The 27,319-nt window shown below is 37.1% G+C and overlaps 1 protein-coding gene across 9 annotated transcripts in view; it reads right to left on the minus strand.

Annotated features, from left to right (window-relative positions):
- The window catches only part of FIP1L1 (factor interacting with PAPOLA and CPSF1), a 38,816-nt gene extending 11,711 nt beyond the window's left edge, over positions 1-27,105 (minus strand). For 4 of the 9 annotated variants that reach the window (XM_071743540.1, XM_071743539.1, XM_071743536.1 and 1 more), the window contains exons 1-12: positions 26,891-27,105; positions 26,056-26,095; positions 23,702-23,759; positions 20,144-20,247; positions 17,846-17,907; positions 17,538-17,645; positions 16,373-16,503; positions 16,037-16,105; positions 13,921-14,030; positions 6,574-6,667; positions 5,453-5,606; positions 53-79 (exon numbers count right to left, since the gene is read on the minus strand). In XM_071743540.1, coding sequence (XP_071599641.1) covers positions 53-79; positions 5,453-5,606; positions 6,574-6,667; positions 13,921-14,030; positions 16,037-16,105; positions 16,373-16,503; positions 17,538-17,645; positions 17,846-17,907; positions 20,144-20,247; positions 23,702-23,759; positions 26,056-26,095; positions 26,891-26,972 — 1,039 coding nt within the window. In that variant the 5' untranslated portion in view covers positions 26,973-27,105. The remainder of the gene's footprint in view (positions 1-52; positions 80-5,452; positions 5,607-6,573; positions 6,668-13,920; positions 14,031-16,036; positions 16,106-16,372; positions 16,504-17,537; positions 17,646-17,845; positions 17,908-20,143; positions 20,248-23,701; positions 23,760-26,055; positions 26,096-26,890) is intronic. The other 5 variants (XM_071743542.1, XM_071743538.1, XM_071743541.1 and 2 more) reach the window with 3 other exon arrangements.
- Positions 27,106-27,319: the final 214 nt, after the last annotated feature.

Genomic DNA, 27,319 nt, shown 5'->3' on the forward strand with positions numbered 1-27,319 from the left:
CAGTTTCACTTCTTAAAACCAAATGTGGAAAAAAAATTCTAATCAAGTTTACCTGGTGGTGGTACTGTTATCGGTATACCTAAAAAGACAACAAATACATCAGTTACAGTAATAGTTTATTAGGTGTAGACCTAGAATCAGATTGAGCTATCACCATGTACACAATCAAGAAGAATGACAATTTATTTTCTGTGTGCTCAGATCAAGATCTGACATCAATACCAATTGTTACAATCTCATGCAAAGCTTATGAAATCTGTCTTTTAATTTTAATTCCTATTCTTCAGGATTTTATTTAGGTAGAAACAAAAATTAGGAGAACCACTCTGGGTATCAAGATCAGAATTAAATCCATAACCCTAAAATGTTTAGTATCTGGAAGGCAAAGGAACACCCAATAGAATGCATTTGCATTATTTTATATTCCATAGATGGATGAAAAGAATCACAACCAGCCTTTGATATTTAATAGGAATATTAGGAAATAGCAGGTCCACACAGACAAAATATTCTAGCAACAGTAAACATCACAGACTTTTCAGTCAATTCGATGCCACACTGCTATTAATCATTTAATTGCTACTTGGCAAAAAATTGTTTGGTACTCAATTTTCTTGTAAATATATGAGAAAAGAACATCCTTTAACACAAAGACATTTAAAAACTGCCTAACTTTTCTGGATTTCAGATCTAGGTTAGCTGTTACAAATCTAACCAAAAGCTGAGAAATTGTTCCCAATTAAATTAGCTGATCTAAACATACTGCCTCAACATATAAACCTACCTTACTTGGCCATAAAAGGAATTATTACAAGGTAAAAATCATTCATATACTCCAGAAGACGTTATCCTTTCATACTTTGCAAAATATCTAGCTTTACCTCAATTAAACACACTAAACACTGTACATAAAAATAATAAATTGGGACAAAACACTATCACCAGAAAACAGACTACTTTACCAGGCATAAAGTTCTTTCAGTTATGAACCACTCTGCTTCCACTAACAAATAAATACTTTCAATCTGACAACCCACTGCAAGACTTAGTGGGAGAGAGAACTGAAAACTTTGCCAAGTGCCTTCATCAGTTGTGCCCTAACTGCATAAACATCCAGGCAGAACAGTACCCAGACCCCCTTAAATTAAAACCTCTCATTCAAGTACCAGATTCAACATTCAGAAAACTTCCTGGATGTACTGGCTACTGCATGATTGATTTTATGTATAGATCACTAGTTCATCTATAGGAACAAAAGGCTATTGTATGGCAGTAACATGTAACTACATCTACATATTATTATGTCTAGAAATGCCAACTGCTCACAAACTGCCTTGGCAGAAGGACAGAATGCAGGAATTTGCAAGCTGAAGAAGAGTAATCAGTACACATTTTCACTAATTGCTGATGATTTCAATGACATGAATTCTTACTAGCATTAATCTTAAACAAATCATTAAAAAAACTAAAGTTGCTGTCCAGTCCTAGATTTTCAAATCTTATCTCTCAGCAAAATGAAAATCAGAAAACTGAATCCCAAACACCAGATTTCCAAACTGCACAATCCACGTACTCTTCACCAGCCCCCAAGCTTTCCCATGTGCACTATCATTATTAATACTGGAAATCACACCACAAGAAGTTTGAAAATGTGACAGTTAAAAGACCAAACACTCCTAATGAAAATTTCTGAATCAAAAGACTGGGAACTCAAACTATTTCATAGCTTAAGAATTTTCTATTCATCTTTTCTGGCTAATTTTCTTCATAAGCCTTCCAAATTAAAAAAAAACCAAACAACAAAAAACCCTAAAAAAAAAACCCAAAACCAAACAAACAATGAAAAAATCAACAACAACTAAAAAAAAAAAAAAAAAAAAAAAAAAGGCTTAAGTTGAGGCTTAAGTGGCTTAAGTTAGAAAAATACCAGAAGTTTAGTGCCAACTGCACTAAAACCAGTACGTTGGCAGGGAGCATGGCTCTCAGCACCCCACACAGAATTACTGGAATGCCACCAGCTAATAGTCTTTACCAAAAAGGAAGAAATTCTTAACAAATAATTAATATATTCCTCAGAATTACAGCCTTTGCAGAAACGCAAATCAAAATCTCACAAGATTAAAAGTCAAAAGAAAAATTTCACTTGAGAGCCATTCAAAGAAAATTAGGGCAGACTCAATACAACTAATAGCCAGAGATGAAATGGTCAACTAATTTAAATAAAATGGTTAACATAAGGTGTATCACTAGAAAAAAAACACATGGGTGCTTTTTCCTCAAAAAAGCTTTAAGAACATTTAAAAAGTAATGATTAATGATTACACCATTTTAAGACACTAATTCACTTGTGCTTGTATCACATTGGAAAAAAAATTCTTCTACATTCCACGTTAGCAAGTATCACTAAAAAGATATAAACAAAGCTTTCCCTCATCTTAACACATGAATGTGATACAAGACAATAAGCAAAAACCCCTATGAACTTCAGTTAATAGAAAATCAAGAATATTTTAGCTCTTCACTCCTGCACCTTCTTCTAACGCTGTGTATGAAAATACACTTGAAGCATGATCAACCAATTACTTCTTCTTAGAAAGAAAAGACTGAAATATTGAGTCACCTCTTTGCAATATAAGGATTAACCTTGATTACCAGTGCAAGAAGGTGATTGTGCATAGATCATGTCACATCTCTACAACACATTGTATTGCCACAAAGATACAGCTGGCCTAACTCTAAATATTCAGGCTGTTCATCAAAAGCAACCCAAATGGCATTACTGCACTATTTTACCTAACAGTACTAATAGCTACTATTTTGTGCTAATGTGCTCAAAATACCATCCTACTAACTCAAAGCTGGGAAATATTTACAGAAAATCAAGTAGATTTTACTAAAGAAAAGCAATGCCACATGTGCTCTGCTTGCAGAGTAAGGAATCAAACTGATAATGCTGCCACAGCTTAACAACACACTGCACATTAGCTGAACTGTGTAATAGCCCACAGCAATGCAATGTAACTCAGTCTAAAAACTTCTTTTGCCACAGGCTAAACTAACTTAAATTCCCTCTCCTTTATCACAAGCTGAAAAGTACACACTTTGTTTGCCAGGGCTGAGCAAATGTACAGTTATTGCTAAGCTCTGGTTTAAGACTAGACCATCAAACTTCCCAAAGTTATGCGACAGAAGTTCAATACTTCAGAGTAATGGTTTGTTCATTTTTTTTAATATCACAAATACATGTCACATTTTAACTACACTCTTAAACAAATAGAAAAACTTTTAAAGCCTGTTAAACAGAAACATCCATGTTCTTCTTTAGATTTAAATTACTCCAACATAGCAATAAACCAAGAAAACAAAAAACAACACATTTTTTGCCACAGCCAGTGATCTCCTAGGAGTATTTGAGAATTTTCTGCATTTGGCCCTTTGAGTCGTTCCAGGACTTGTTCCTCAAAAAAGATTTGAATCACAAGAGTGAATGAATTCAGAACAAGAGATCTAACTTCAAAGCAAGATCCTCTTTCAAAGGGGCTTTTGGAGGATGTTTTATATTTGGAATACTTAAATTTTCTGGCAAGTAGTCCCAGTTTAATATTGGTTAAGAGTAGTTTTTTTCCTCCTCCACTGAACCTAGGAGGGATGGCAGATTCTATTTTAGGAACAGCTTTGAAGATAAAGAGCTGGCAAGAGCACAATTAAAACACAGGCCTGAATAAACCAAATCCACAGCTCTTAATCATTATTTTCAAATCTACTCGAAGCACGGAAGGATGTTGAAGGAGACCTTCTCAACAAGTGTATGTCATAAACCTGTCTGTAAACCACAAGACTAAAGCCAAACCTGCTTGCTCAATCTGTAACACATGTGCATTTCTTTCACCTTGAGAGGCTCAACAGGTGAAGGGTTTCATAAGAACAGTCCAGTACAACTAAATGATGTCCTTGCACCAAGTCCGTTCGGGGTGTCTGCGAGGGTTCCTCTCGTGCTTTTAATATACAACTTAGACCACCTTTTCTGTACCACAATTACAATTAAAACAATTATTTACTAAAAATTGCAATTCATTAACTACTTATTATATCAGAAGGGTTTTAATGCAGCTTAAAATTGTAGTTAGCATTAATGTCATGTTCTTCTTTCTGCATCTCCTGCATTAAGACAGGAGAGCAATAGCACATCCTCTCTTCAGACACTATATTTTTTATATTTGTGCACAACAACCTGGAAAAGGGCACAGAATAAGTTAATCTTTAAATCTCCTCTCTTCTGTTCTCTATGTTACACCATTTTGTGCATGACAACCACTGATGAAAGCCAGAGCTTACTGGGCAGCAGAAGTTAAGAGCAGCAGCAGCAACTGAAGAAAGTAACCCTGTCTATGGGGATTTAAACCCTACAAAGCCCTGCAAAGTTGCTGGGCTTTGTGAGAAATAGTAATGTTACTCCCTTGCTCATATGTAGGAGTATTAGAGAAATTTTTAAAAGACTCCCTATGCAAACAGAATGGCAAAGAAACTGCTCAGTATTATTTCAGAACAAGGCAAGCTAAACTATGCAAAGAACAAAAGAAAGTAAGGAAAGGGGATCCACCTTCAACAGTCTCTCCTATAAACAAATCCTTCATTTTCCTACTCAACACTTCCCAAAGTTTCTCCATCTATTTTCATTTCTCATTGACCATTCCTAGTTCCTTGCTAAGTCCTTTTGAATCTAGTACCTTAAAAAGGCAATGCTCACAATAATGGAACTATTAGTGCAAATGTCCATCACACCCTCTACTACACCCCTCCTTCCCAGTAAATTTCCATAAATATCAAGTCTCTGTAAATACTCAGTATAAATAAGTAAATTTCAAACCAGACTGAAAGTTCCTCTATGATTCACAAACACAGAATGCTGGGTAAAAATATGAGATGCTAGTAATACTTCTAGCTGAAAGAAAGGATACAGATCAAATGCAACTGTTATCAGACTTTTGGGAATTCATTTATACTGTGAGGGAAAAGGGGAATTAAACCTTCTGGTGCTGCTCTGACCTTGCACATCAGAGAATCCAACTTCTAACACAAATTCATTGTATACCATACTTTTAGTTTCAAAGTTTGTAGAATGATTTGTTAACATGTACCTTTCAACAGCACTAACAATAGCTGAATTACAGAAAACAGCTTTTCACTTCAAGCATTTTCAAAGATGCAAGATCCAACACTTAGTCTTGAGGTAATTATTTACTACTCCTGATTACTCCTGCTGAGAAAGTAAAGACAAGAGTTTCTGCTTCTGCTTTGCAGGTATATTTAAGAGTAGAATAAAAAATTTGAAAATTCCACATGTATAGGCAAATATACACGAGACACGCACTGTCTTTAATTCATTATCATCAAGAATTTGATGGTAATGCACTTCTCCTTTTTCACATCCTTTACAGCACAGGATATTTACCTGGTGGGGGAATGAGAGGTGGAGCAGTACTGACTGTTGGAGGGGGTGGGAGAAAAGGAGGTGGTGGAAGGTGGGTAGGTGGAGCTCCTGGAGGGAAAAATGGAGGTGGCTTGGTAAAATTGTCTACTTCAGGATTAGATCGTTCTGAAAGAACCTGTAAAATATCAAATTTTTGGTTACAATTGCTATGTCGAAAGGGTAGAAGATAGGTTTCCTCTCTTTCCAGTTACTACAACAGGAAAGTATTGCTTATGCACCTCAAGTGACATTCACATGGTTTAAGTTCTATGCATCCCTACAGCGTGTGTCCTATACTTGCAAAGTACCTTTAGGGGTCTAAGAGCAGCCAACAGGGAAAAGCAAGTATAAGGTGAGAGAGGATATAAGCCATATGAATATGGCCCAAACCCCTCACCATCTTAAATTTATGTATGTAAAGAAAAATCTCTTAAAAATCAAAAAGAAGAGCATGAAAGAAACCCAAAACTTTAAGGTTTAATTTAACACTGTGAGATCAGATGAAAACACATGGCAATGTTTTCAATGCAAGCACTATAATCCATTATTAATTTCATTGTTTAGTCTTAATCTAAGTTGGCATGAAAAGACAGCTGGGGCACCAAGCAACTTCGATTCTTCTCCACAGGCAAATCAGGAGAATCTTAATGCTTTTAGTTGCTATCTTCAGATAATCCAAGCACATAAAGATTAAAATAATAAAGACTATCCTTACAATTTATGGCAAAAATAATACAATAATACTATCAACTATTTATGCCTCCACATGTTATTTTTAAAACACCACATTTCTTAAACTGCATATGGAGAGGCTTTCACTTTCAGCAGAAAAACCTGGCAGAGCCACTGCTCCATTACACATTTCCCTTCAGTAAGAAATATATCAAAACATTTATATTTTAAAAAACAAATATTTATTCTTAATATATATTTCAATTAACTGCCACAACTTTCTTGCTGAGCTTAAAGCTACTTCTCTATTATTCATCCACATGCTCTGAAATGTTTCAATCAGAAATTATGGGGAAAGCAAAAATGTCTTTTAATCAAAGATAGTGTGTGTCTTTTAACCAAAGATAGTGTGCAAATCTGCAGTATGAAACCTGTATGTTGCTGTTTTCGTTAGCACGCCGTCGTCCTTCTACCCTGCTGATAGTGATGGTCTGTCCAATCACATCTATTGCTCCAGGTAATCTCCTGCAACACAGGACAAACCAGAATCACCACACAGAATTAGAAAAGAAGAAAAAGAAAAGGTAGAGAAGAACATGTTACAGGCTTCTCTCATTCTAAATGCTACAAGTTCCTTCTGCTGTATAAAACAAAGATTGTTTCTGATAAACTGCATTCTGTTCATTGCAATGATTTGCTGAACTATGCAAGTGTGTAGAACAATGCAGCAATAAAGACTCCTGCAGGGCAAAGGCTGATGCTCCACTTTCTGCTTCCCTACAAGATAATAAATCTACACTTCTGTTACTGATAAAATTTTTTAAAAAGGAACAATACAGTGATATCGCAAAAAACTCAGAAAAAAATAAACAGGACTTTAACAATAACCTAAAGTAAAATAGTTACAAACTAATAATTGGAAATAAATTCTAAATGGCAAGAAACCCTACTGGATGATTCCATGGGGGATCAAATGAAATGAAGTTAGGGACATAAACATAAAGCAAGACCTGCCATGCATACTACTGATACTACAAAAAGTGCCTTGTATCAAACTGAAGGAATACGAAAGTAGTATACACTAACTCTTAAATAAAGCTTCCATGAAACTCAAAGGAACCTTTGACCAGCCATTCATACTTCTTCAGTTTTCTAAAAGCAAAATGTCTCTATCTCAAACACCTCTAAAACATTTGCATATCTAAGCACTATGTTCACCATCTTCAAAGAAGCAGGCAAGAGTAGTACAAGACCCACCACAGTCTCTCTTACAACTCTATCAGAAAACATCAGAACATAATGTAAATTCAAAAGACCTACCTTAGAAGTAGGTAGTAATGAATTTTTACAGAAAGATGACAAAAAAGTGACATGCAGATACCAATTCTTTCCCTCCAAGTTTCTACCAATCAAAAATTTAAGGACTTCTTCTGCAACTCTGTTTAATAGCCCCTGATTAATTTGTAAACTTAAAATATCTTTCGAACACGATTTTACTTTGTCTCCAGTAATAAAATCTATTTCAGCTATTTTTTTGCCTGACAGTAGTATTTGGTGGTATACTGATGATAAAGGACTCCAGGCATCTGACAGAAAATAATATGACAAGGATCTGAATAAATAATATGACAATTGAATGTCATCTACTGGAACTCTGGAACTGAAAACTTTTCAGTCTGCAGCCCTAAAACAAACAAAACCCAACCCCCTAGCTTTACAGAGAATTCATAGCTATCATTCTTACTCAGGCAGAACCTGCTTTGCAGATCACAGTTACTTTCTAAAAGAGGTTAAAAAGCAGGATTCACTTAGGTCAACTCTATTAGAAAAAAAGGTGCAAAATTACGTTGCTAATGAATTAGAGAAACAAAGGTAAGTCTATGCCACACAACTAAGGGAAACCATAGCAGAGAAAACTGCCATTGTTTACCAATAGCATAATACATAACAAAGTAAAAGAAAGACTGGGAAAGAACTTCCAGGAAATTTCAGAAAGTAAATCCATAGAAAGAAGAAATAATATTTCTAGTTTCTGAAGTTTATGCATTTTTTGTATCTAGTGGACTACTAACCCCATTAATTAAAACAGCAGGGAAAACAGTTAGAAATCGGGATTACAGGCTCAAAGTTCTGCTGGACTGATAGCTCTCACCCCAAGTGCTCAAATACCTAGATTCCAATGCAGCTGAAAAAGATGCAGCGGACACCAGAGCATGAAGGATCATTAGATGTCCCAGAGATAATCTAAAGTTCCTTGGCAGACTGCATTCTAAGGATCATCCAAATGCCTGCACTATGAGCTTTTCAGTATCTGGGTTTAAAGCTTCCTCTGGGATTTCAAAGCAAGCTCATTAAGCACAACAGTTCAGAGGAAGAAAAGCAGCCCAGTGATACTACAGCCTGAGAACACATCTGCAAACTACACCAGTATGTATTATACAGCAGCCTCTCCAAGGATAATACAAGTTGAAGAAACTCTCTTATCTTCCAGCATCCCATCCTAACATTCAGATTGTTTCAAACTAAATCTTGAGATAATCAATACCAGCTTTCCTAATTGTCCCCATTGGTCTTGCATGGTATTCCAGCACTGCTGTACTTTGCATTACTATTATTATTATTATTATTATTTATTTTGTTTTCAGTAACAAAACTGGAAACATAAGCATTGAAACAATTACTAAACCAACTGTTTCCCTATGGGAAAAAAAAAAAAAAAAGAAGTGAATTTTTGTAAAACACCAAAATTTAGTCTTGGTCTTCAGCCTGACAGCTCGTTTGATTTCAGAGTTCTAAGACACTGATTCTCTGGTATCTTCTCTTAGTTATCTAAAACCATACCCTATAGCACTCATTTTACCCAGCATTAGTTCTTGTGTATAAGATAGGTGAAGATTCTCTTCTACAGCAAGAAGATCCTCCCCTCAGGTCCTACCCCTACTTGGCTAACTCCACTGTTTTATAGGGTTTCCACTAGAAGTGATGTACTTCGAATTAAGACCCTTCCTCTCTTGCACTGTTTGCTCCTGGAATCAGCACTGAAAACACTGGCAATGAACACCAACATAGGGGTACTGGGCATTAAGGTAGTATGTGCATCAACCATACTACAAAAATGCCACCTTTGGCTTGGGAAGCAGCCCAAATATAACACTGCATTATCACAGGAAGCAAGTCTGGACCATCAGCTGGCTTCTAGGCACCAACTTTAGAAAAATTAAATGACAATCTGTTTCAGTAATCTGATGAGTATACCTATGATCACTCATTCTCACAGTGATAGTGCTTTATAATTATTTTTTAATAGTGCTTTATAGTGATATGTCTAGTCTTCTTCCCAAGAGCTGCCAAGAGATAGTTTTTGTAATGACGGATGAGTTCAGGAATCTGCCGTCATACCCTGAAATTGACAAATTCTCTATTTCCAAGACTGCAATAATGATTTCATCAAGTAGTCCACTAAAAGAGTTTGAAATTGAACATGAGAAACCATATATTCAATTGCAAATGGAGAAGCATGGTCAGAAACATAACCTGATAGCCTAAAGAGGCATCTAAGTGTCCAGAATTTAACAGTTCAGCAGTATTGTAAAAGGGGCAAATTTGAAGCCCTGGATTTTTAATTGAGTCATAGCAAGTTGGCAACAGGGAAATTTTAAAGAGTCTTCAGCCATTATCTAGCTTAGTGGCAAATTGTTAGGCCAGCATTACTAGTTTCTGTCTCAGTGCTGTATGCAAAGAAAAGGCTTCGTTTGTCTCTTCCATGATCAGGGCACCTGGGATACAGATGCATTCCCAGTGGATAGACTCAAACATAAGAAGACAATCCACACGTGTGGGATGCACATGAACCACAGCAGAGTTCATACAAAGTGTAACTTAAAAAGGAACATTCCAACAACTCAGTCAGTGATTTCACTCTAATTAGAGAATGGTTATTTATGAGGTATTTGCATTATGAATACCAGCCTCCATGGAGATTTACTTCAGAAAGATAACTCAACCTCATTTGGAAAGCTGAGCGAAGAGAAAGGGAGGAAAAAAAAGGATTAAAAAAATAAACCAAACCAAAACAACAACTATTTTACAAATTCATAGCTTCAGAAATTACTTGTCCCCACTACAAATAGTATAAAAAATTACCTCCTTTATGGACAATCCCACCCCTTTGCAGAACGCCAGTCAATCTGACTACTGGATGCCACATTCAGTCACCAGACTGATAGTATAATTTAAGAATTATAGAAAAATTTAAAAACTGCATTTAATATGATCGTGTGTTCCTTGTCTTGCTTGTTTGTTTTATGCTTTGTTTTCCTGCTCTTGAGAACATCCTCAGCTTTGCTGAGCTTACTTACCACTGACTAATATAATTAAGAAGCACAAAGATTTAATTCAGAAATAATTGATACATGAAAAACATTTTTTTTCAAGATAACATCTGGGTTTTCATCATTTAGTCTTGCAATGCAAGGCTAGTTCATGAACCATCAGAAGTGTATCTTTTCACAGCTGACATAATCACAAATCCATTTTCTATAAAAATTCTGTTCACAGAAAGGCCCAAAATATGGGTTCAAAATATGTCAAATCCTCTTCATTTTCTAGAAAACACTATATTCAAAATAGATTCCTTCAGGTTTTCACCTAGATTGTGACTGTGCACACAATGCATCTTTAATTAACTACCTCTAAAGAACAAATATGTATACCATGTATATACCATACCATACCCCATACTGCTTGTATAAGATGTGCATTTACTAAGCCATTTTCATTATTTATTACTCAGCAGCCCTAAATATCACAGAATGAAAACAAGAGGTTGTGGTATAATTTCTGAACTAATAATCATAGTTGAGCTAAGACAACGATTGTTCACAAATTCAAGCACAATTTCTCACACAGGCACACTGTATAAACAAGCACAGAATTTCTTTTTAATTAAACATATAGGATGCAATTCTACTGAAGTAGTAACTGCTATTTGCTAGTGAGCAATAGTTCTGTTTCTCCTTTATAAACTACAAGCTCCATATCGGCTGTAAGTAATACACTTGCTGGACTCAGAGACTTTTCATCTTTTCAGAATTTCAATTCCAGTCATATGCAAACATCCACTGCACTCAAACTAAAAAGGTGAAAACAGCAGGAGCAGAATTGTTTGCTTAAAAACAAAATAAAAAATGAAAAGACAATGAGACTTCCCAATAAAGAGAAGTATGTGCTACAGTATCCACGTGTAAAATCATCCACTAAGTGATGTTGAAGCCCTGACTAGTAAATGGGGATTAAATGTTAAATTAGGATTATGACCCAATTTTCATTTTTCCCCCTTCCCTTAATTTGTGTGATTTGTTCCCCCTGTAGTGTTCCTGCCACTTTCTAGAAAAACTTTTCAAGAAAAACCATAACTGCTTTTTCTGGATGAGAAATGGTGATGCTTCTGGTGAGAAAAATTGCCTAGGTTTTTCTCTTCTTGTATCCCTGTCTTTTCTGCTCTTTGAGTCCATCTCTTCATGCTCAGCTCCCGACCAATCACCCCATAGAAATGCTGCTATATGCAGTTGTATCAGCTTTCTCTCCATTTCATCAAATATATCAACTACTGCTAGAAGCCAAGAGAAGTTTTACTGCTATGTTAGAAAGGCTTCCAGCCATTTCATAACAAAGCCACAGCAAATGCCTCAAGACATAGAAGCAATTATTTTAAATTATCCAAGGTCTGGATTGCAAAAAAAATTCTGCCTATGGAAAATTAACTCTTGAATTACTTTTAAAAAATCAAAGGTCCAATCCCATAAAACACTGCCTGGTTAGAAAGAAATCAGTGATAGTTTTTTCTATGAGAAAAAAGTAGTAGCTGTGCTTTAGAGAACTCATTCAAATAAGTATGTATAATCCATACAGTTCAGAGATTCTTTCATTGGGATATTCTCAGACTTGAGAGCATACAACTTTCTTTCAAAATCTCTCCTAACCACTTGTTAAAAACAAATTTCTCATTACACAAGATTTTATTTTAAACAACTGTATCCAAAGGAGCAGGTATTAATGATGGAAATAAGTCAGTTTTGCCATTCTAACAATTTACAATACAGCATTCACACTATATGTATATAAAACAGCCTATTCTGACCAGTGGAATGCACAAGTGATAAAACTGGAAATGTTACATTTTATATCCCTTTTGTACCCAACAGACCAACAGCACTTACTGGCTACTAGTAAGTAAAACTAGGCAGGTTTCCCAACCTTTGCTAAGGTAAGGTTAGTTCCTGGAGAAAATCAACATGCTCTAAGATTCTCAGGAATGCTCTTATTAACAACCAATATACCAACTTTAAGCCTTTAAAAATCAGAAAGATGATAATTTAATCTTGGTATTACTAATGTCAGGCAGAATAAAAACAAGTTATCACAAAAAATATGGTATAAAGACATCTATGGTAAATTAGATTTGTCCTAGCTAGGGCTTCATTACTTATGAAGCCAACACCATGCCCTTGTATGACCTTACTGTATTAATCTTAACTCCATTTTTATATCTGGCCATTAACTACCTCTGCAAGTATTTTAGATTCTCTGTCCACCAACATGATGCATAAAGAATTGGAACCCTGTAACAAAACCTGTCCTAAATACAGATTTGTAATCCTTGCCCTGTGAATAGTACATTCAACTCTGAGAGCTCCATTCCAAGAACACCATGTACCAGAAGTGTGTAAGAAAAGAAAGGTAAAAAAAAAGAATAAATTACAGTGTTGGTACAAAGTCTGAAAGCCTTTTACTACTTCTTGGACAATGAAAAGTAGGGGGGAAAGGACTAACGTAGACTGAAACCACAGCAGTAAAACCTGATAGCTCAGAGAAGAATTTAGGCTACCAGAAAGAATATACCAGGGCCGAAAGGAAAGTGCAGGTAAATGTATCAAGCAAGATTACTTTTTTTTCCTTCACCCAGGAGAAATATATGTGGGTGTTCAACTGATTCTTAAATGATGGAAGAACTGAACACTGATACCTCTGAATTAGTCAAGGTACTCATGGATGCAGTGCTAAAGACAAGTCATAGATCCTAATCTTTAAATGTTGATGGGGAAAGCCTACAACTTGCTCTCTCACTGTCCTTTATAATACAATGGCTTTTGATTTGAACAAAACTAAACCTCCTAAATAGAGTAACTTGATAACTGAAGTAAACAGAAGTGTGGATTCATCCTAAGTCAACTGCCAGGTATCAAAGAGCAATGATTATTAACTTATTAAAGCCTGGTCCTGGCAGGAGGAGAAGAAATCCTCGTAAAGAAATTATTTCTCTCATTTTGAAGAAAGGATAGTAAAATATTAAAATATGGAGAAGCTAAAGCTACCTTGCTGGAAAGACTGTGTTTCAGGAATTCCTCCAGTTGTTGAAGTCATAGCTGTCAGATTCCATCTTGTTAAACTGAAAAGGTGTGTAAGCTGACACCCAGAGACAGTAGCTAAAAACATTTTGTTGATCTAAATCAACACAAAACATATGGTGTCACACATCATATGTTCATAGCTGCCTTGTCTTTTGGTCCTGCTGTTCTTCCTCCCTTTTCTTCTTCTTTCCTGAATAGCCAAGCAGGTAACACAGTGAAGGCTAAAAGCAACTAGGATCACCTTTCCCCTTATTTCTACTTGTTACAGAAATGTATTTTCCTTTCCTCATACAAAAATATGAACTTGAAATACACGGATGTAACAACATAAGAAGTTTTTTGGTCTTGAGTTACAACTGTTTAACTGACCTGTTTGTTGGAATTCCTGATTTGAATAAGGCAGGAGGAGATGTGAAATCAGCTTTGGTCGACTGTACGGCCAGCTCTTTCTCCAAATTTCCAGTTCTGCCCTGCTGTACCTTCAAAATAATGTTTCATCATTAGTTCAACCTCAGAAGTGTAGTAGCCTCAACACTCAACATACCATAAAGCCAACACAAAAAGTAAATATACCTTCAATATTTTTTTAAAAAAAACATCACCTTTACAACAGCTACTAAAATTCCATATTTTATATGTGTTTAGTACACATATAAAATGTGTACTGTGCTTAATATATAAATAAGAAGCAATATGCCAGAGAACAAGTTTACAGAAGATTAGACAGTTTCAGTATTTACTTTCCATCTGATTTGTACATTACAGACCAAACTGATTTTCATGTAAAATTTCTTGTATGAACTAAAACACATCTTAATTTTAAAAAGAAGCAAATTTATTAAAAGAAATAAAAAACTTGCATGACAGAGATGCGTAACAAGTCTGCTATCCAACAACAAACTATGAGACAAGAAACTGAGTGGATTCTTCATCTGTCTTACTGACCATGATACCTAGTAATCACTTCACTTCCAAGTCATACAAGGAAGTCACCTCATACTCTGCATACTATGCAAACTTTAAAAGACTTTTCATTAGTTCAGATTGAATACTTCAAAAACCTACTGCTGTTTCTGAAGTACTGCAAAATTCCAGAGACATGTTATTTAGACTATGCAATATCCTTGGTGCAAGTTTTTCAAGTATTGTTTGACTTCAGCAGCACATCATACATCAAAGAAAAGTCTACATGGGTTATCATTAAAGATAAAACTGCACCAAATTCAGTAAAGACTGCGCCCACTGTAACAACCACACAGATGCATCACTTGACATAGCTAGCTGACTCATGGTATAACATCATATAGGCTGTGATCTCACTGCTTCTTGTGGGCAAGTGAAGTACTAAGCTTTTGTAGAAAGATTCTGCAATAACTTTGAAGTTTCCAAACCCCCAAAAAGGCACATAAATAGTTAAGACTCATTAAAAATGGAATTAAATTTTACTAGCCAGAAATACAGAAGAAAAAAACACAACATAATGAATAGATTTAATTTAAGTATTTATCTGAAAAATCTGTCAGGACAACAGTTCAGAGAACAGTTCAGAAGTCTGACCATGTAGTCAGCTGCAAGCTGTAAATCCCATTGCCCACCATTTCCACCATTCCATAACACTATTATAACTAAGGAAGGCAAAAAACCCCACGGAGACTCTCATCTCTTCTTGCCAAGATGGAGCCAAAATGACTGGATACCCTCAAGCAGCATGAGAGTAAAAAACACCTATCTGCCATTGACACTTCTGTCACAGAAATATATAGAAGAATGTAACAAACCATTTAAGTCAGTGTAATGACAGTTGAAGAAAAAAAAGTACTTCATATTGATAATAAGCAAAATAACCCTTGTGTTTTAATTTCAACTTTAGCATCAAGTGGAAGAGAAAATGAGAAATTGAAAAATATGTTCAATTCTTAAGGTAAACCCTGTCACAAGATTTTTCTGCTCTCTGAAAAATCAGCACTTTGGAAAGGAAAAATATTATATATAACTTCGTGTATTGCCAAAAAGGTAATGTAATGTAATCCCAAAAGGACAACAAAAAAATACAGAAGATTGATTTTCACATCCCAGAGTTGCCAAGGATAACTGTTACAAAACACAGTAAGAGCTACAAGGCCACAGGAAAAATAAACATGCCCTAATCTACAAAAGCTTCCCCAGCACATCTGCACAGATTCTTTTTTCTGCATAAACAAATGCACCAAAAACTAGAAATAAACCATGACATAAAGAACAGTTAGTTTGACTGGGAAATCTGTTAGTTCACCAGGCCACTAACTCACGTGCTTGCAGAGGGGTGACGAACAAAGCAACGCTTTTAAATCAGCATTTTGTGAAATACGCAGAAAGTCCCTGGTGTGAGATGAGTTTGAAATAATGGCTATGTCCATTTCAGTTGTTCTTCTATCAGTCTGTGTCGGCATGGGAAGCAATACCCAACAAAAATGAGAGCAACCAACAAAAGTTTACTAAAATTCACCTTAAAAAGATGGTATCTGCCATCGAGAATCTCTGCACTTGGTCTTACTTCCATAGCATTGTCTTCAGCCTAAGTTAAATAACACATTGCCCATTAAGATACCATACAACTCTTTAAGTGATGGGCCACAATCTGAATAACTGTACAAATGCAATCTAGCTGCAGCTAATCTGTCACACCATCCACACAAACTGCCAGGAAAGCATCACAGAACACTCTAGGCTGGGGGTGGGGAGTCAAGTGTAACCAGTCAACTGGGCAGAACAAGCTTATGACACACAAGCAGCTTCACAGGTAAAAAAGCAGGTGGAGTACCACAGAAGTTGTAATAATTACCGTAATTTTATTTGTGGTTGAGGTAACTGGTAAAATTTCGAGACCCATTCGTATTCTCTTTTGTTTTTCACAGTAAGCTTTCCACGTGTCTTCATTGAACCCATAGTTGAAATAATCAGAGAGATCAGCCCCTTCAAGCAGAAAAGCACAGTTTTTAGGACATTACAAAGTTCATCTTTCCTTCACTGAACATACGTACAGTTCTTTCATCAGTAAACAGAGTATTCATGGGTAAGACTATAAAAACATTTGAAGTTGGTCAGGAAGTTATCTTACCTACCATCCTGTCTCAAGTATAGCAGTAGACTCAGAATAGCACAGGATATTCCCTCTATCTTTACAATAGGATAAATGTAATAAATACCTACAGGTTTTTGGTATGTTCAAAGTACCACTCCTTTTTGTTTGTTCTGCATCTGACTCCTTATTTCCTTTAGACTCCTAGTTTCATTTGATGCCACAAAGTAATTTTATCATAAGGGAACAGACCAGACAACATATTTCAAATAGCTAACAGTTCAAACATGAGAATATTATCAGAGGTTTCTTTTTTCCATTTTGTTGACACTATTCACATTACCAAAGCAACATACAAACACTAGAAAAAAGGACAGACAGCAACAAGATGTACTGCCACAAAAAAAAAACAAACTCAATAAATGCTGGTAGTAGGCAAGTCTAGCAGAATCAGTTGAGCCAACTAATAGACCCAGGAGGCCAATGGAAAGCCCATGTGTACCAGTATCATCTTCAAAACTTATGGATGTGTATGAGTGAACACAAATAAGCACAAACAACTACATTCACCATTTTTCGTTGTCAAACTTGCTAGAACATTTTTTTTCTGCACAGAGCAATGACACTAATCTCCAGAGAAATACATATTTCCAAGGAGAGTTCAGGAGACAAATCGCAACATGTATTAAAAAAAAATAAAATAAAGTCTCTTTTGCTGACATATGTGTAGGATATATACTAAGAAACACGGCATATTCACATAATTCTGTGGCACAGCAAAGTCAAAGAGAAACTTAGGTGCTCTTTCCAAGTAAAACTACAAAATCTGCTCTCTATAGGGCAGATAACACCTACATGCAGTAAATGAAAATTATTGTAATAACCAGCTGAATACCTATGTTTCAGATAACATAAATCAGAGCATTACCTGGCTTTCTCCAGGGTTTATCTTCAAAAGAATCTAAATCTACTTCCAGAAGTGGCACACCATTAATACTCCCTGGGGCATCTAGATCCACCCCTTTAACTTTTGCACCTGTGAAGAGAAGTTAGTCAGTTTAAAGCCTTCTGTCCCAACAAAACAGTTTTATTAGTTGTAGCCCACTTAAAATAGAACTAGAAAGTCAGATTTAAATTTATCAAGAAGTTTGGGAGGTGAAAATTATTTCCTTCATCCAAACTGATCAAACATTTTTTTTTGCATTTTTATCAATATTGCTGTGTAAATTTTCTTACCAGAAGATCCAAAAGTTCGTCCTCCTGTCTTAATATTGAGATTCACAGGTGCTGCTCCATAACTTAAAGAAATTAACAAAGCTGAGTTAGACAGAGAAAACTCTTAAAACAGAAGAAAACACAAAACAAGAGTTAACTAGATCCAGAAACAAACTGGACCCAGGCTCAATCGTCATCCTGAATCTCTAGCTTTCCAAGCTGGTAACACTGTAAAAGTAAAGAGATCAGCCTAGGAGGAAGAAGAGTGTACCTTTCTATGCTCAGTAGCAACTTCTCCAACTAATTAACAGTTGTGAAGCAAGTCCCAGTCACTCTTCCTGAGTTGAAAGGATTAAGACCTTGATAGAAACAAGAATGGACAGAACCAGAAGAAAGAGAAAGGAGAAATGCAATTCATTTAGGGATACAGGCACTTCAGGGATTAGAGTAAAAACAAAATAAAATAAAATAAATTTTAAAACGAGGAAAGGGCTTAGACAGATCCTTTTCTCTTTTCCTAATTACTCCATTTAATCTGTACCTGTACAGAAGTGGAAAACAGAAGCATTTCTCTACAATAATTGAAGAGCTGTTTCAGCGTACTTCTAGCAATCACTTGTCCTTGTGAACAACAGAAAAGTATGTAACATTTCACATCCTAAAATACTTGAGAGCTTTCCTCATAAAAAATCTAGACACTTAACTGATTAAATTGCCTTAGTAAAATGACAGCACTGTTCATATGGAACATTAAGAGCCAGTTTTCACTACCGTTTGCGTGCAGTGTAGCTTATCCTCTCAGGGGGTATCAACCCATTAACAAAATGAGATTAACATACAATCAGAAGGCAGAGTATAGTTTACAGTACAATTTCCATGGAGTTTTATTTTTAATTCAAATAACAGATGTAATTCAAATGTACTAGAACAGTACAGAACTGACACAAAACATTTACCTTCTGATCTGCCATGGGAAGCAATACTCAACAAAAATGAGAGCAACCAACAAAAATTTACTAAAATAAATCCTACTCTTTTTAAACAGCAGTTGAATACTATATGAAAAATTATTTAGTCCTATAAAAGGAACTTGTTTACTGAACTTAAAATGTTCAGCAACATTGAGTTGATTTTAGATTACTGCCCTTCCATGAACTTTCTATCCAATTTTTCAAGAAGGTTTTTCATAAAACAACTATTTCTACATAAAACATTATATTCTAATTAGATTCAGGGTCATCTGCTCACTGTTTTCTGTATTCATTGAAAGATCACCAGCAAATTGCTTGAGAATATAAATCTAGTTTTGGTTTAGTGTCACAAAATTTCAGGTCACTGCCTACACAAGTATACTGCAAGTTATTGAAAGAAGACAAATAAAGAATTGAAAGAATTTCTGGTTTCTTTTAATTACATTGATTTGCACAGCTAGTTTAGAATCTGAAATACTGAAAGCTTAAAAATATTATGCTTCAAAAATTGAGTACACCATCTGCATTCTAATGTTAAGAACATAATGATATACAAGTCAGACCTCCCTGCAAACCTGTCATAACTCTATATAGAAATGATGCCCTAGTAACTCTGGTTTTAAAAAGCAAAAAACATCAGGATCGCCAAGACAAACACAAAGTAAACCACTTCCCTCAGAAACTTCCATGTAAGAAAAAAAAGTATTTCATAATTTGGGGTAAAATTAACCCTGTTCAAAAGTGTTCTGTGAAAAACAAGCCCTTTATCAAGAGAAGGAGGAATATGGGGCAATAAAAATAGCAAAAATTTTTTGTATAGTACAAATGCTTAAACTGTGATCTTGAGGAATCTCCAGAGACTGGCAGCTCCATTATCAAGTACATTAAAATCTTATCTGAGAACATCAGTAGGAATTGAAACTATAGAGGTCTAATTTAAGCATCCAATCCAAACAGAACCGAGGATGTTTCTAATGGTTCCCTATGCTCACCATTACCATTTGCAACAAAATGTCACCTTCACAATAAACAACCAAAAAAATTCTATGCAACACAATCATTCCACAATAAAAACAATTCTCTTCAAAATTAATACAACGATTTCCCAAAATTTGAAAACAAAATTTAACTCATAAAAATGTTCTTTCACTAAGACATTTTATTAATTTTATTTCACTTCTGCATTTTCAGGTGACTATATAATCAAAACATTGTTAAAGAGCTGGAAAACCCTTAAATTGAGACAAACTATGCATACAAATTAACATTGCCAAGTATTAAGGAGACTGAATTAATAATTAAATGTAATTTTGAAAGTTCCCCCAGTTAATGTTTGCAAATTACTTACCCATACTGTGGAGCTCCTGTTTTAATATCCCCTATGGTGACTTGAACATCATCTTCATCATCATCACTATCACTATCACTTTCATCCTCAGCCTCTGCCACCTTCTACAAAAGAAGAAGTCACCCCTTAGATGAAAGCAGGCACTTAACCTTAACAATGGAAAAATACTCAAGACAAAACCATCCATTCTAGAAATCTTGAAAAGGAGAAAATTCTCCTTTTCCTATACCTCAGAACTGAGTAGTATTAATAGTAAATTTAGGAGGCTCACCTCCCAAAATGCTATAAGTATCTGAAATACTAAGCTCTGTTTCTGAAATGTGACATTTCCTACATGAGCATAAAATAGTTTCCACTATCTAATACCCCTTTTCCCTATTACCTAGCTCAGACATGGGAGTTCTACTCCTATCTTGTCACTCCGGAAAGAACTTAGATACGCAAGACTAGCTTCTTGCCATCCTTAACTACAGATCCAAAGTAACTCAAATAAGTGTTTTTCCAGTTGTAGACCAACACAGCACTTCAGAGAAATCTATCTGATTCCTAACATCAGTAAACTATATAAAATACTTGAGATTTTTCAGCCATCAGGCTGCAAGAACAGATAAAAGAACACACTGCATGCTGTTCTGTCCCACAGCATTCAAGCTTGCTGGCAAATAAATCAGTCATCACAGTTCATACCAAGAGTTCATGTAGTCTAGTGCTTTGGGTTGGTTTGGTGTTTTATTTTGATTTTCCCATTCCAGAGTCCACATGGGAGAGAAAAAACAGGACTAAAGCCTATGATGCTCCTCCCTAACACTCTTTCAGCTGCTGATTATTATCAGCTTAGAGCACTTCCTAAGCCAGGTATGGTTTGTCTATTTAGTAGCCCCACAATGCATCTTTCTCTCAAGTAGTTGCACAGACTTCACTTGGACTCCAGCTCCCAGCAGAAACACTCCATTTGGCAAGAGTTCAATAGCACTGTCCACGGTATGAATATCCAACCTCTTCTATTTGTTTTCATCCTGGCTCCTACAACTTTCATTCAGCAGTCCAAGTTCTCATATGGAAGGGATTGTGAGGAGTCAGTCCTCACTTATAGTCTACATAAATGATTTTGTTAGCCTCCATCATACCTTACATGTGTGTGTCTTCCAGGCTCAGAAGTCTTTGCCTACTCTGGCATTCCTTGTATGAAAGCTACCTCAATTACTCTCGCTGCTCTTCTTCCCTCAATTTTTTTTGGTTAAGTAAAGCCTTTACAGTGTGAGGGGAACAGAACAGCATACAGAAATCAGGGTGCAACTGAACCATAAATTTATGGTATAACGGTATCTTCCATCTTGTTCTCTATTCATCTCCTACTGCATCCCGAGGTTTAACAGCTTTTTAGACTCTAGACCAGCACTTAACTGTCAGTTTCATGGATCTTTCTACATAACCTTAGTGCATCCCTCCTAAAAGGTTACAATTAGCTCAGAGACTGTAACTTCATTTGTAAACCTGTTTTTTCTCTGATGAACTTGCCTCTTTCTTTTTCATCCAGAATTTCAGTAACCATTTATTAACAAGACAGCTTTCCACAGACAGTGCTTGCTCTATCTTTAACAAACTTTGTAACACCAGAGAACTTGTGATCCCACAACTTACCCCTTTGCCAAGTAATTTACAAGCACATTGAACAGCACAGGCTATAAGAACACATTGACCAGCACACATTATGCACTACATTATGCAAATCCTCCACTGACGGATCTTGCACTGTGAAAATTAAACTTTTACCTCTGCCCTCTGTTTTCTATCTTAAACATCAATTATCCATGTTGGACTCATCCTATAGATGCTTAATTTCCTTAAAATCCATTGGTGAGGGACTTCTTCAAAACTTCATATAACCAAGTGAATTTTACCAAAAATATCGCTTTTTCACATAGTTGTTGAACCCTTCACCAAGAGGCTGAACATACTGCAGCCAAGTTGATTCTGCCCAGGTAGCCTGCAGTTAGCCAACCACAACTGAGCTCTAGCCTTCATCTATTTTACCATCTACTAACCTGGCTGGTACATAAAGTAGACAAAAACAAACAGCTGCACAGAAGACATTGGGAGTGCAGTTAACCCTTGCCATACAACACTGATATAATTTATGCAACTATAATAAAATAAGGTCTAACCATAGGAGTGGGGGAAGCCTAGGTATGTATAGATATTTTGTAAGTAACAGCTGAAGATAGAAGAGAATCTTTCAATGTCCTACTGCTGAAAAGTACAAGCTCACCACTACCTCACAAACCAGGTGGCCCACACAGTAAAAAGCCAATACAAATGCACTGAAGATAAAGTAACATTTTGTCTGGAGCAACCAAGTAATCTTTTCCACCAAAATCAGTTGCATATTATTTATTATTGATTTCTTAGTTCCTTTCTCACTGAAATATTCACCTTTTCTTATTCAACCAACTTGAACTCCATTCTTTCTCTAGGTTGCTGCTGACACTTCACGTTCACCTTTTAGCATGAAGTTGTCAATTTTTATAGAGTTGTTCCAATAATACCCTAAAGAATGCCAGGCTTTATATAGGTGAAAAACACAATGATATGCAAGCTCGAGGAAACTGCACCAATGAGGATTATCAGGAACTTTTTAAAATCAACAAGCCTGGAAAAGTATACTATTGTGTCCTTGTACCTAACATATTAAATCCACTGCCCACTTACAGGATTATAGTGTAAAATAAAGAGCTTTCCAGTTAAAACAAGTAAAATAAGTTTTTAAAGTTTGTGTAAGCTTTCCTCCCAATTTTAAAGAAGTTGTAGTATAATTCAAAATAATTACTGAAAAAATACACTGTTTTGAGAGGCGAGTCCTTAAAACTTGCACAAATACAGTAATAATGGTTTCTGCATTACTTAAGAGAATTTTTGCAAAATACAAGCTAAAAAACCCCAGTGAAGTAAAATTACAATTTTTTCACAGAACAGATTTAAGCTGTTCCCATTCACAGTAAACTGAGGCCTTTTATCAACATTACAACTGTGTATTTCATTTCCTGGTCCTTTCTTCATCATACTAACACTAAAGTTAAAAGACAGACTAAACAAATGTTATGCTGCTTCTGAAAGGCACAGGTAATTCATCTTTTGATCCTGATTTTCACACAGTTCCACAAATGGTGATTGTTTATCACATTCAAAAGAGGAAAATTATCAGAGGATTTTATTTTCCTAGCAATGAAAAAAATAAGGAGACTATCATTTTGAAATGGATGTCTTTTCTCAAAGACAGCTGTCTTGAAGTATGTCTTTCCCTCAAAAAAAAACCTAAGTACTATTAAATTATTTTCTGTAACTTAGATTTAAAAAGTGGACTGCAGCTAGAAATTAGATTTTCCAAGTTAGTAATTTGTAGTTTCTGCAAATACTGTCGAACATCGTTTGGAAAATAAATAAATAAATAAATCTAAAGCATACACTTATGCATTAATTCATTTAATTACAAGTCCTAGCCAAATTACAAATACCCCAGAAGTAAATAAAGCACTATTTCAAAAACACATTTAAAACTACCGTTTTCACAACGCCATTTTCTGCAGCTTCCTCTTCACTTCCAGGTGGGGGTGGAGCACTTAAACAAAAACAAACAGGAAAAGATGAAATCAGGACTTTATGTACATGAATTTCACACCTATCAGCTAATGATTTAAAAGGTCTTGCTACATCATTCTAGAGAAGAGCCAAAGTTCCAGGTTATCTTCTGCATTAACTAAAGAAAAAAATTAAAAATCACAAATTTCTAGACAAACATAAATTTAATTAGCAGAACAATATTTAGCTATTATAATTTATACTAACTGGATGTGTGTCGAATAGTTGGAAGTAATGAAACACTATGCCTGGATAATTTTTTCAGATCAAAGTGAAATATTTCATATATATGAAGCGAGAATAACAGGTTTTATTCTTGCTCTTTTTTTTTTCCCTGCAGATGGACACTTTTCAAAGACTTAATGGAAGAACCATTTAAACACCCACAGGTAACGTTGCACTGAATCAGAATTCCCACATTCCTGCATTGTGAAGTTTTCTTCCACCATATGGGATAGCTACAGTTCAATGATGAATTCAGTTATATTTTCACTGCTGACAGAAAACTGTACCTAAACTGACAGTAAATATTACTGTCAAATCCATACAAATGAGCTGTTTCACTGGGCTTACCTACTGCTTTTTCTTGCACAGCAATGTTTTAATTTCTGCAGTTCCATTAACTGTTAGGATGTTGCACCACAAATTGCGGAGTAAGCAGGGAGCCACTTAGAAACTATGTTCTTTCACTAAAAAGGTATTCCTGAAATGGAGTGAGCAACTGCCAATTTTTATTGAATAGAATGATTTTGATCCCATCTTCTGTTGGCAAAATACCCACCCATGAGCATTGCACCAAAACCAAATACAGCCTAGGCATGGCCCCAGGATTCAAACTTGATCATATTTCACTTCGTCACCCAGTAAATGACAGACCAACTACAGAACCTCAATAAAACCTCACAATTTTTATATACATATACAAAGAATGCCACGACTGAAACCAAAAGTTTTAAAAGGGAAATTGTCACCATACTTCCAGAGTTCCAAACACAACCCCTAACATGCATGAGCTACCATTTGTTATGCTTTTTAGTCGGTAAGTACACCACATAAGACACTACCGACCTGGAGTAAAAGACCACACTGTTTCTAAAGATCATTTTGGCTGCCATGCAAATAATTTTCTCAAACAACAGCAATACTGACAAAAGGTGCCAGGTCAAGAAACGGTAACAGAACATGAGGAATCAATTGATATGGAACAGCTTCTAAATAGAGAGCAAATAAATATCAGAACTCTTTATTCAGGAAAGAGATTGTTCAAGGCAAATGAGGTCTAGAAAACTGTTAAGTTACATGGAAAAGGTAAGAGTTAACAACTCTTTCTTATACTACAAGAACTACAGGAATCAAATGACTGCATTGCTTCAAAATGGTATTGTAGTCAAGTGCTACAGATCACTAATGAACTGCCACAGTGCCTGTCAAAAGTTGACATCAGCTCAAAAAAGCAACTGAGCAAACTTGCAAGATGTTCACTAAGGGTAACTAAAGTCAAGAGTTCTAACTGAAAAAAATCTCCTGACTGAGCATTTATAGACAATAACTACATTTTCTTGGATTGGCTTCCTTTTATTAGTTTAATTTATTTTGACAGTCAACATTTTCCATAGTTTATCAATAATGAGACTTCTTTCTTTCAGTATAAGTGGCAGATTCTCATTTCCGGACAGTCCTTGCTACCAACCTCCATCAACTCAACTAAAAAGAGCACCTTCGTGCTCTCTCTCGTACAGCTTCTTAAAAGGCAAGCAGGCTCCCTCAGACACTTCCAAAACTTCTTCTGAATTTCTTTCAAATACTCTCTTCATAATAAAAACAACCCCAAAACCCTAAGCAGATGTGCTGTGTGACACATGCATCAAAATGCTTCCTTCCATCTCCCTTTTTATAACTGCACTGCAAACTCTTTGGGACACAGACTGCCTTTTAATTTCTAAATTACCTAGAACACATGAAGTTCTGATCCATTACTAAGACTGCAAAACACAATGATTACGGAAATAAAAGAGATGTTGGCATTTTGTGAGGGCTATCGCTGTCCATTCAGTTAAAACTTGAAATAATTTTCACACAACTGTCCTGATTTCAGAGGTAAAACCACATCACAGAAAAGGCAAGCCTTTCTTGTAGACCAAACATACTATTTAAGGGTATTTTCAAAGACACCAGAGTGTATCCAGATGCCAGGGGCTTTGAAGCAGATGGAAAGAACTTAAGTAATATGGATTTTGGACAGCCAATCTACAAGACTTAATTGTCAAGACACTCACCTAGTTTTTTCTTCATCTGGTCTCTCTGCCTCATTCTCATCTACCACAACAGAAAAGAAACACAGTAGTTAAGAATAAAATCCCCTGAATACCAACTGTATCAGCTATCTTGCCATGTCGATTATTAGGCAACTCTTCAGTTTACTTATGAGACATTTTCATAACGCTTCAGTTATGACATCTACCACGCAGACCCCCCGAGCTCTCACAGTGCTCTGCACTGACAGGTCCACCGCTGGGGAAGGTTTTAGTTTACAGGTTCCATTATGATTTGAATATAAATGAAGTCCCTAAAGTTGTAAAGAAAGTTTATACGTAGAAAGTTACGGCTGCTTCACTACTTCAATGCTGGGAGCCCGAGCAGGGGGTACCGGGGAGCGGTTCGGCCGCCCCAGGAGTGCGTGTGGAACAGAAGCACCACGCGGGCCTCCAGCCGGCAGGCCCAGCACCGCCTCGGCCTGCGCAGCCGGGGCAGAGGGGCCGGGAAACCTTCGGGGCCTCAGAGAGCGGCGGGGGAGGTGGAGACGCAGCCACCGCGGCGGCGGGGAGGGGGCCGCGCATAGACTCGAGACGGCACCGCCGGGGGCCGGCCAGGAGGAGGGGACTGAGCAGCTGCGGGGGTGGCGGAATGGCGGAGACCCTTTTAAACTGCCGGCCGCCAGCACGGCTCAGCGGACAGGTGTGCGGCCCTGCTCAGCCACCGGCCGGCCTGGCGCACGCCGCGGCCTACCCAGCTCTAGAGTCCCCCCGCCTCTTCCGCGGCGGGGTAGAACGGGGCGCCGGGTGGGCGTGCGGGGGAGATGGGCTGGGGACGGGGGTATGGGAAGGTCCGTACCGCCATAGAGCCACTCCTCCTCCTCGTCCCCGGCAGCCCCGCCGACGTCCCCCGACAGCCGCTCCACCTCGCCGGTAGACATGGCCGCCTTCCGCGGGACGCGAGGGCCCAGGCCCGGCGGCACCGGGGCCTCCCGCTGCCGGGCGGTACCGCCGCGCCGCCCCGGGCCTCCGCCGGCGTTTCAGGCCGCAACCGGGCGGCAGGCGGGGGGGTTGCGAGGGAGCGCCTGCCCGGCCCAACGGCACCGCTCGCGGAGGAACCGCCGCCGCCTGCCCGGCGCTTCCCCTCCCCCGCCGAGTGAGTGACACGCACAGGAAGCGGGCCCGGCCCGGCCCCGCGGCGCCCTGGGCACGGGCATGCGGGGGGCGGCCCGGCAGGCGGTGCGGAGATGTGGCCGGGCGCGGCCCGGCGGCCTCGGCTCCCAGAGGG

Source organism: Heliangelus exortis, chromosome 4 (assembly GCF_036169615.1).
Source record: "Heliangelus exortis chromosome 4, bHelExo1.hap1, whole genome shotgun sequence".
NCBI lineage: Eukaryota > Metazoa > Chordata > Aves > Apodiformes > Trochilidae > Heliangelus > Heliangelus exortis.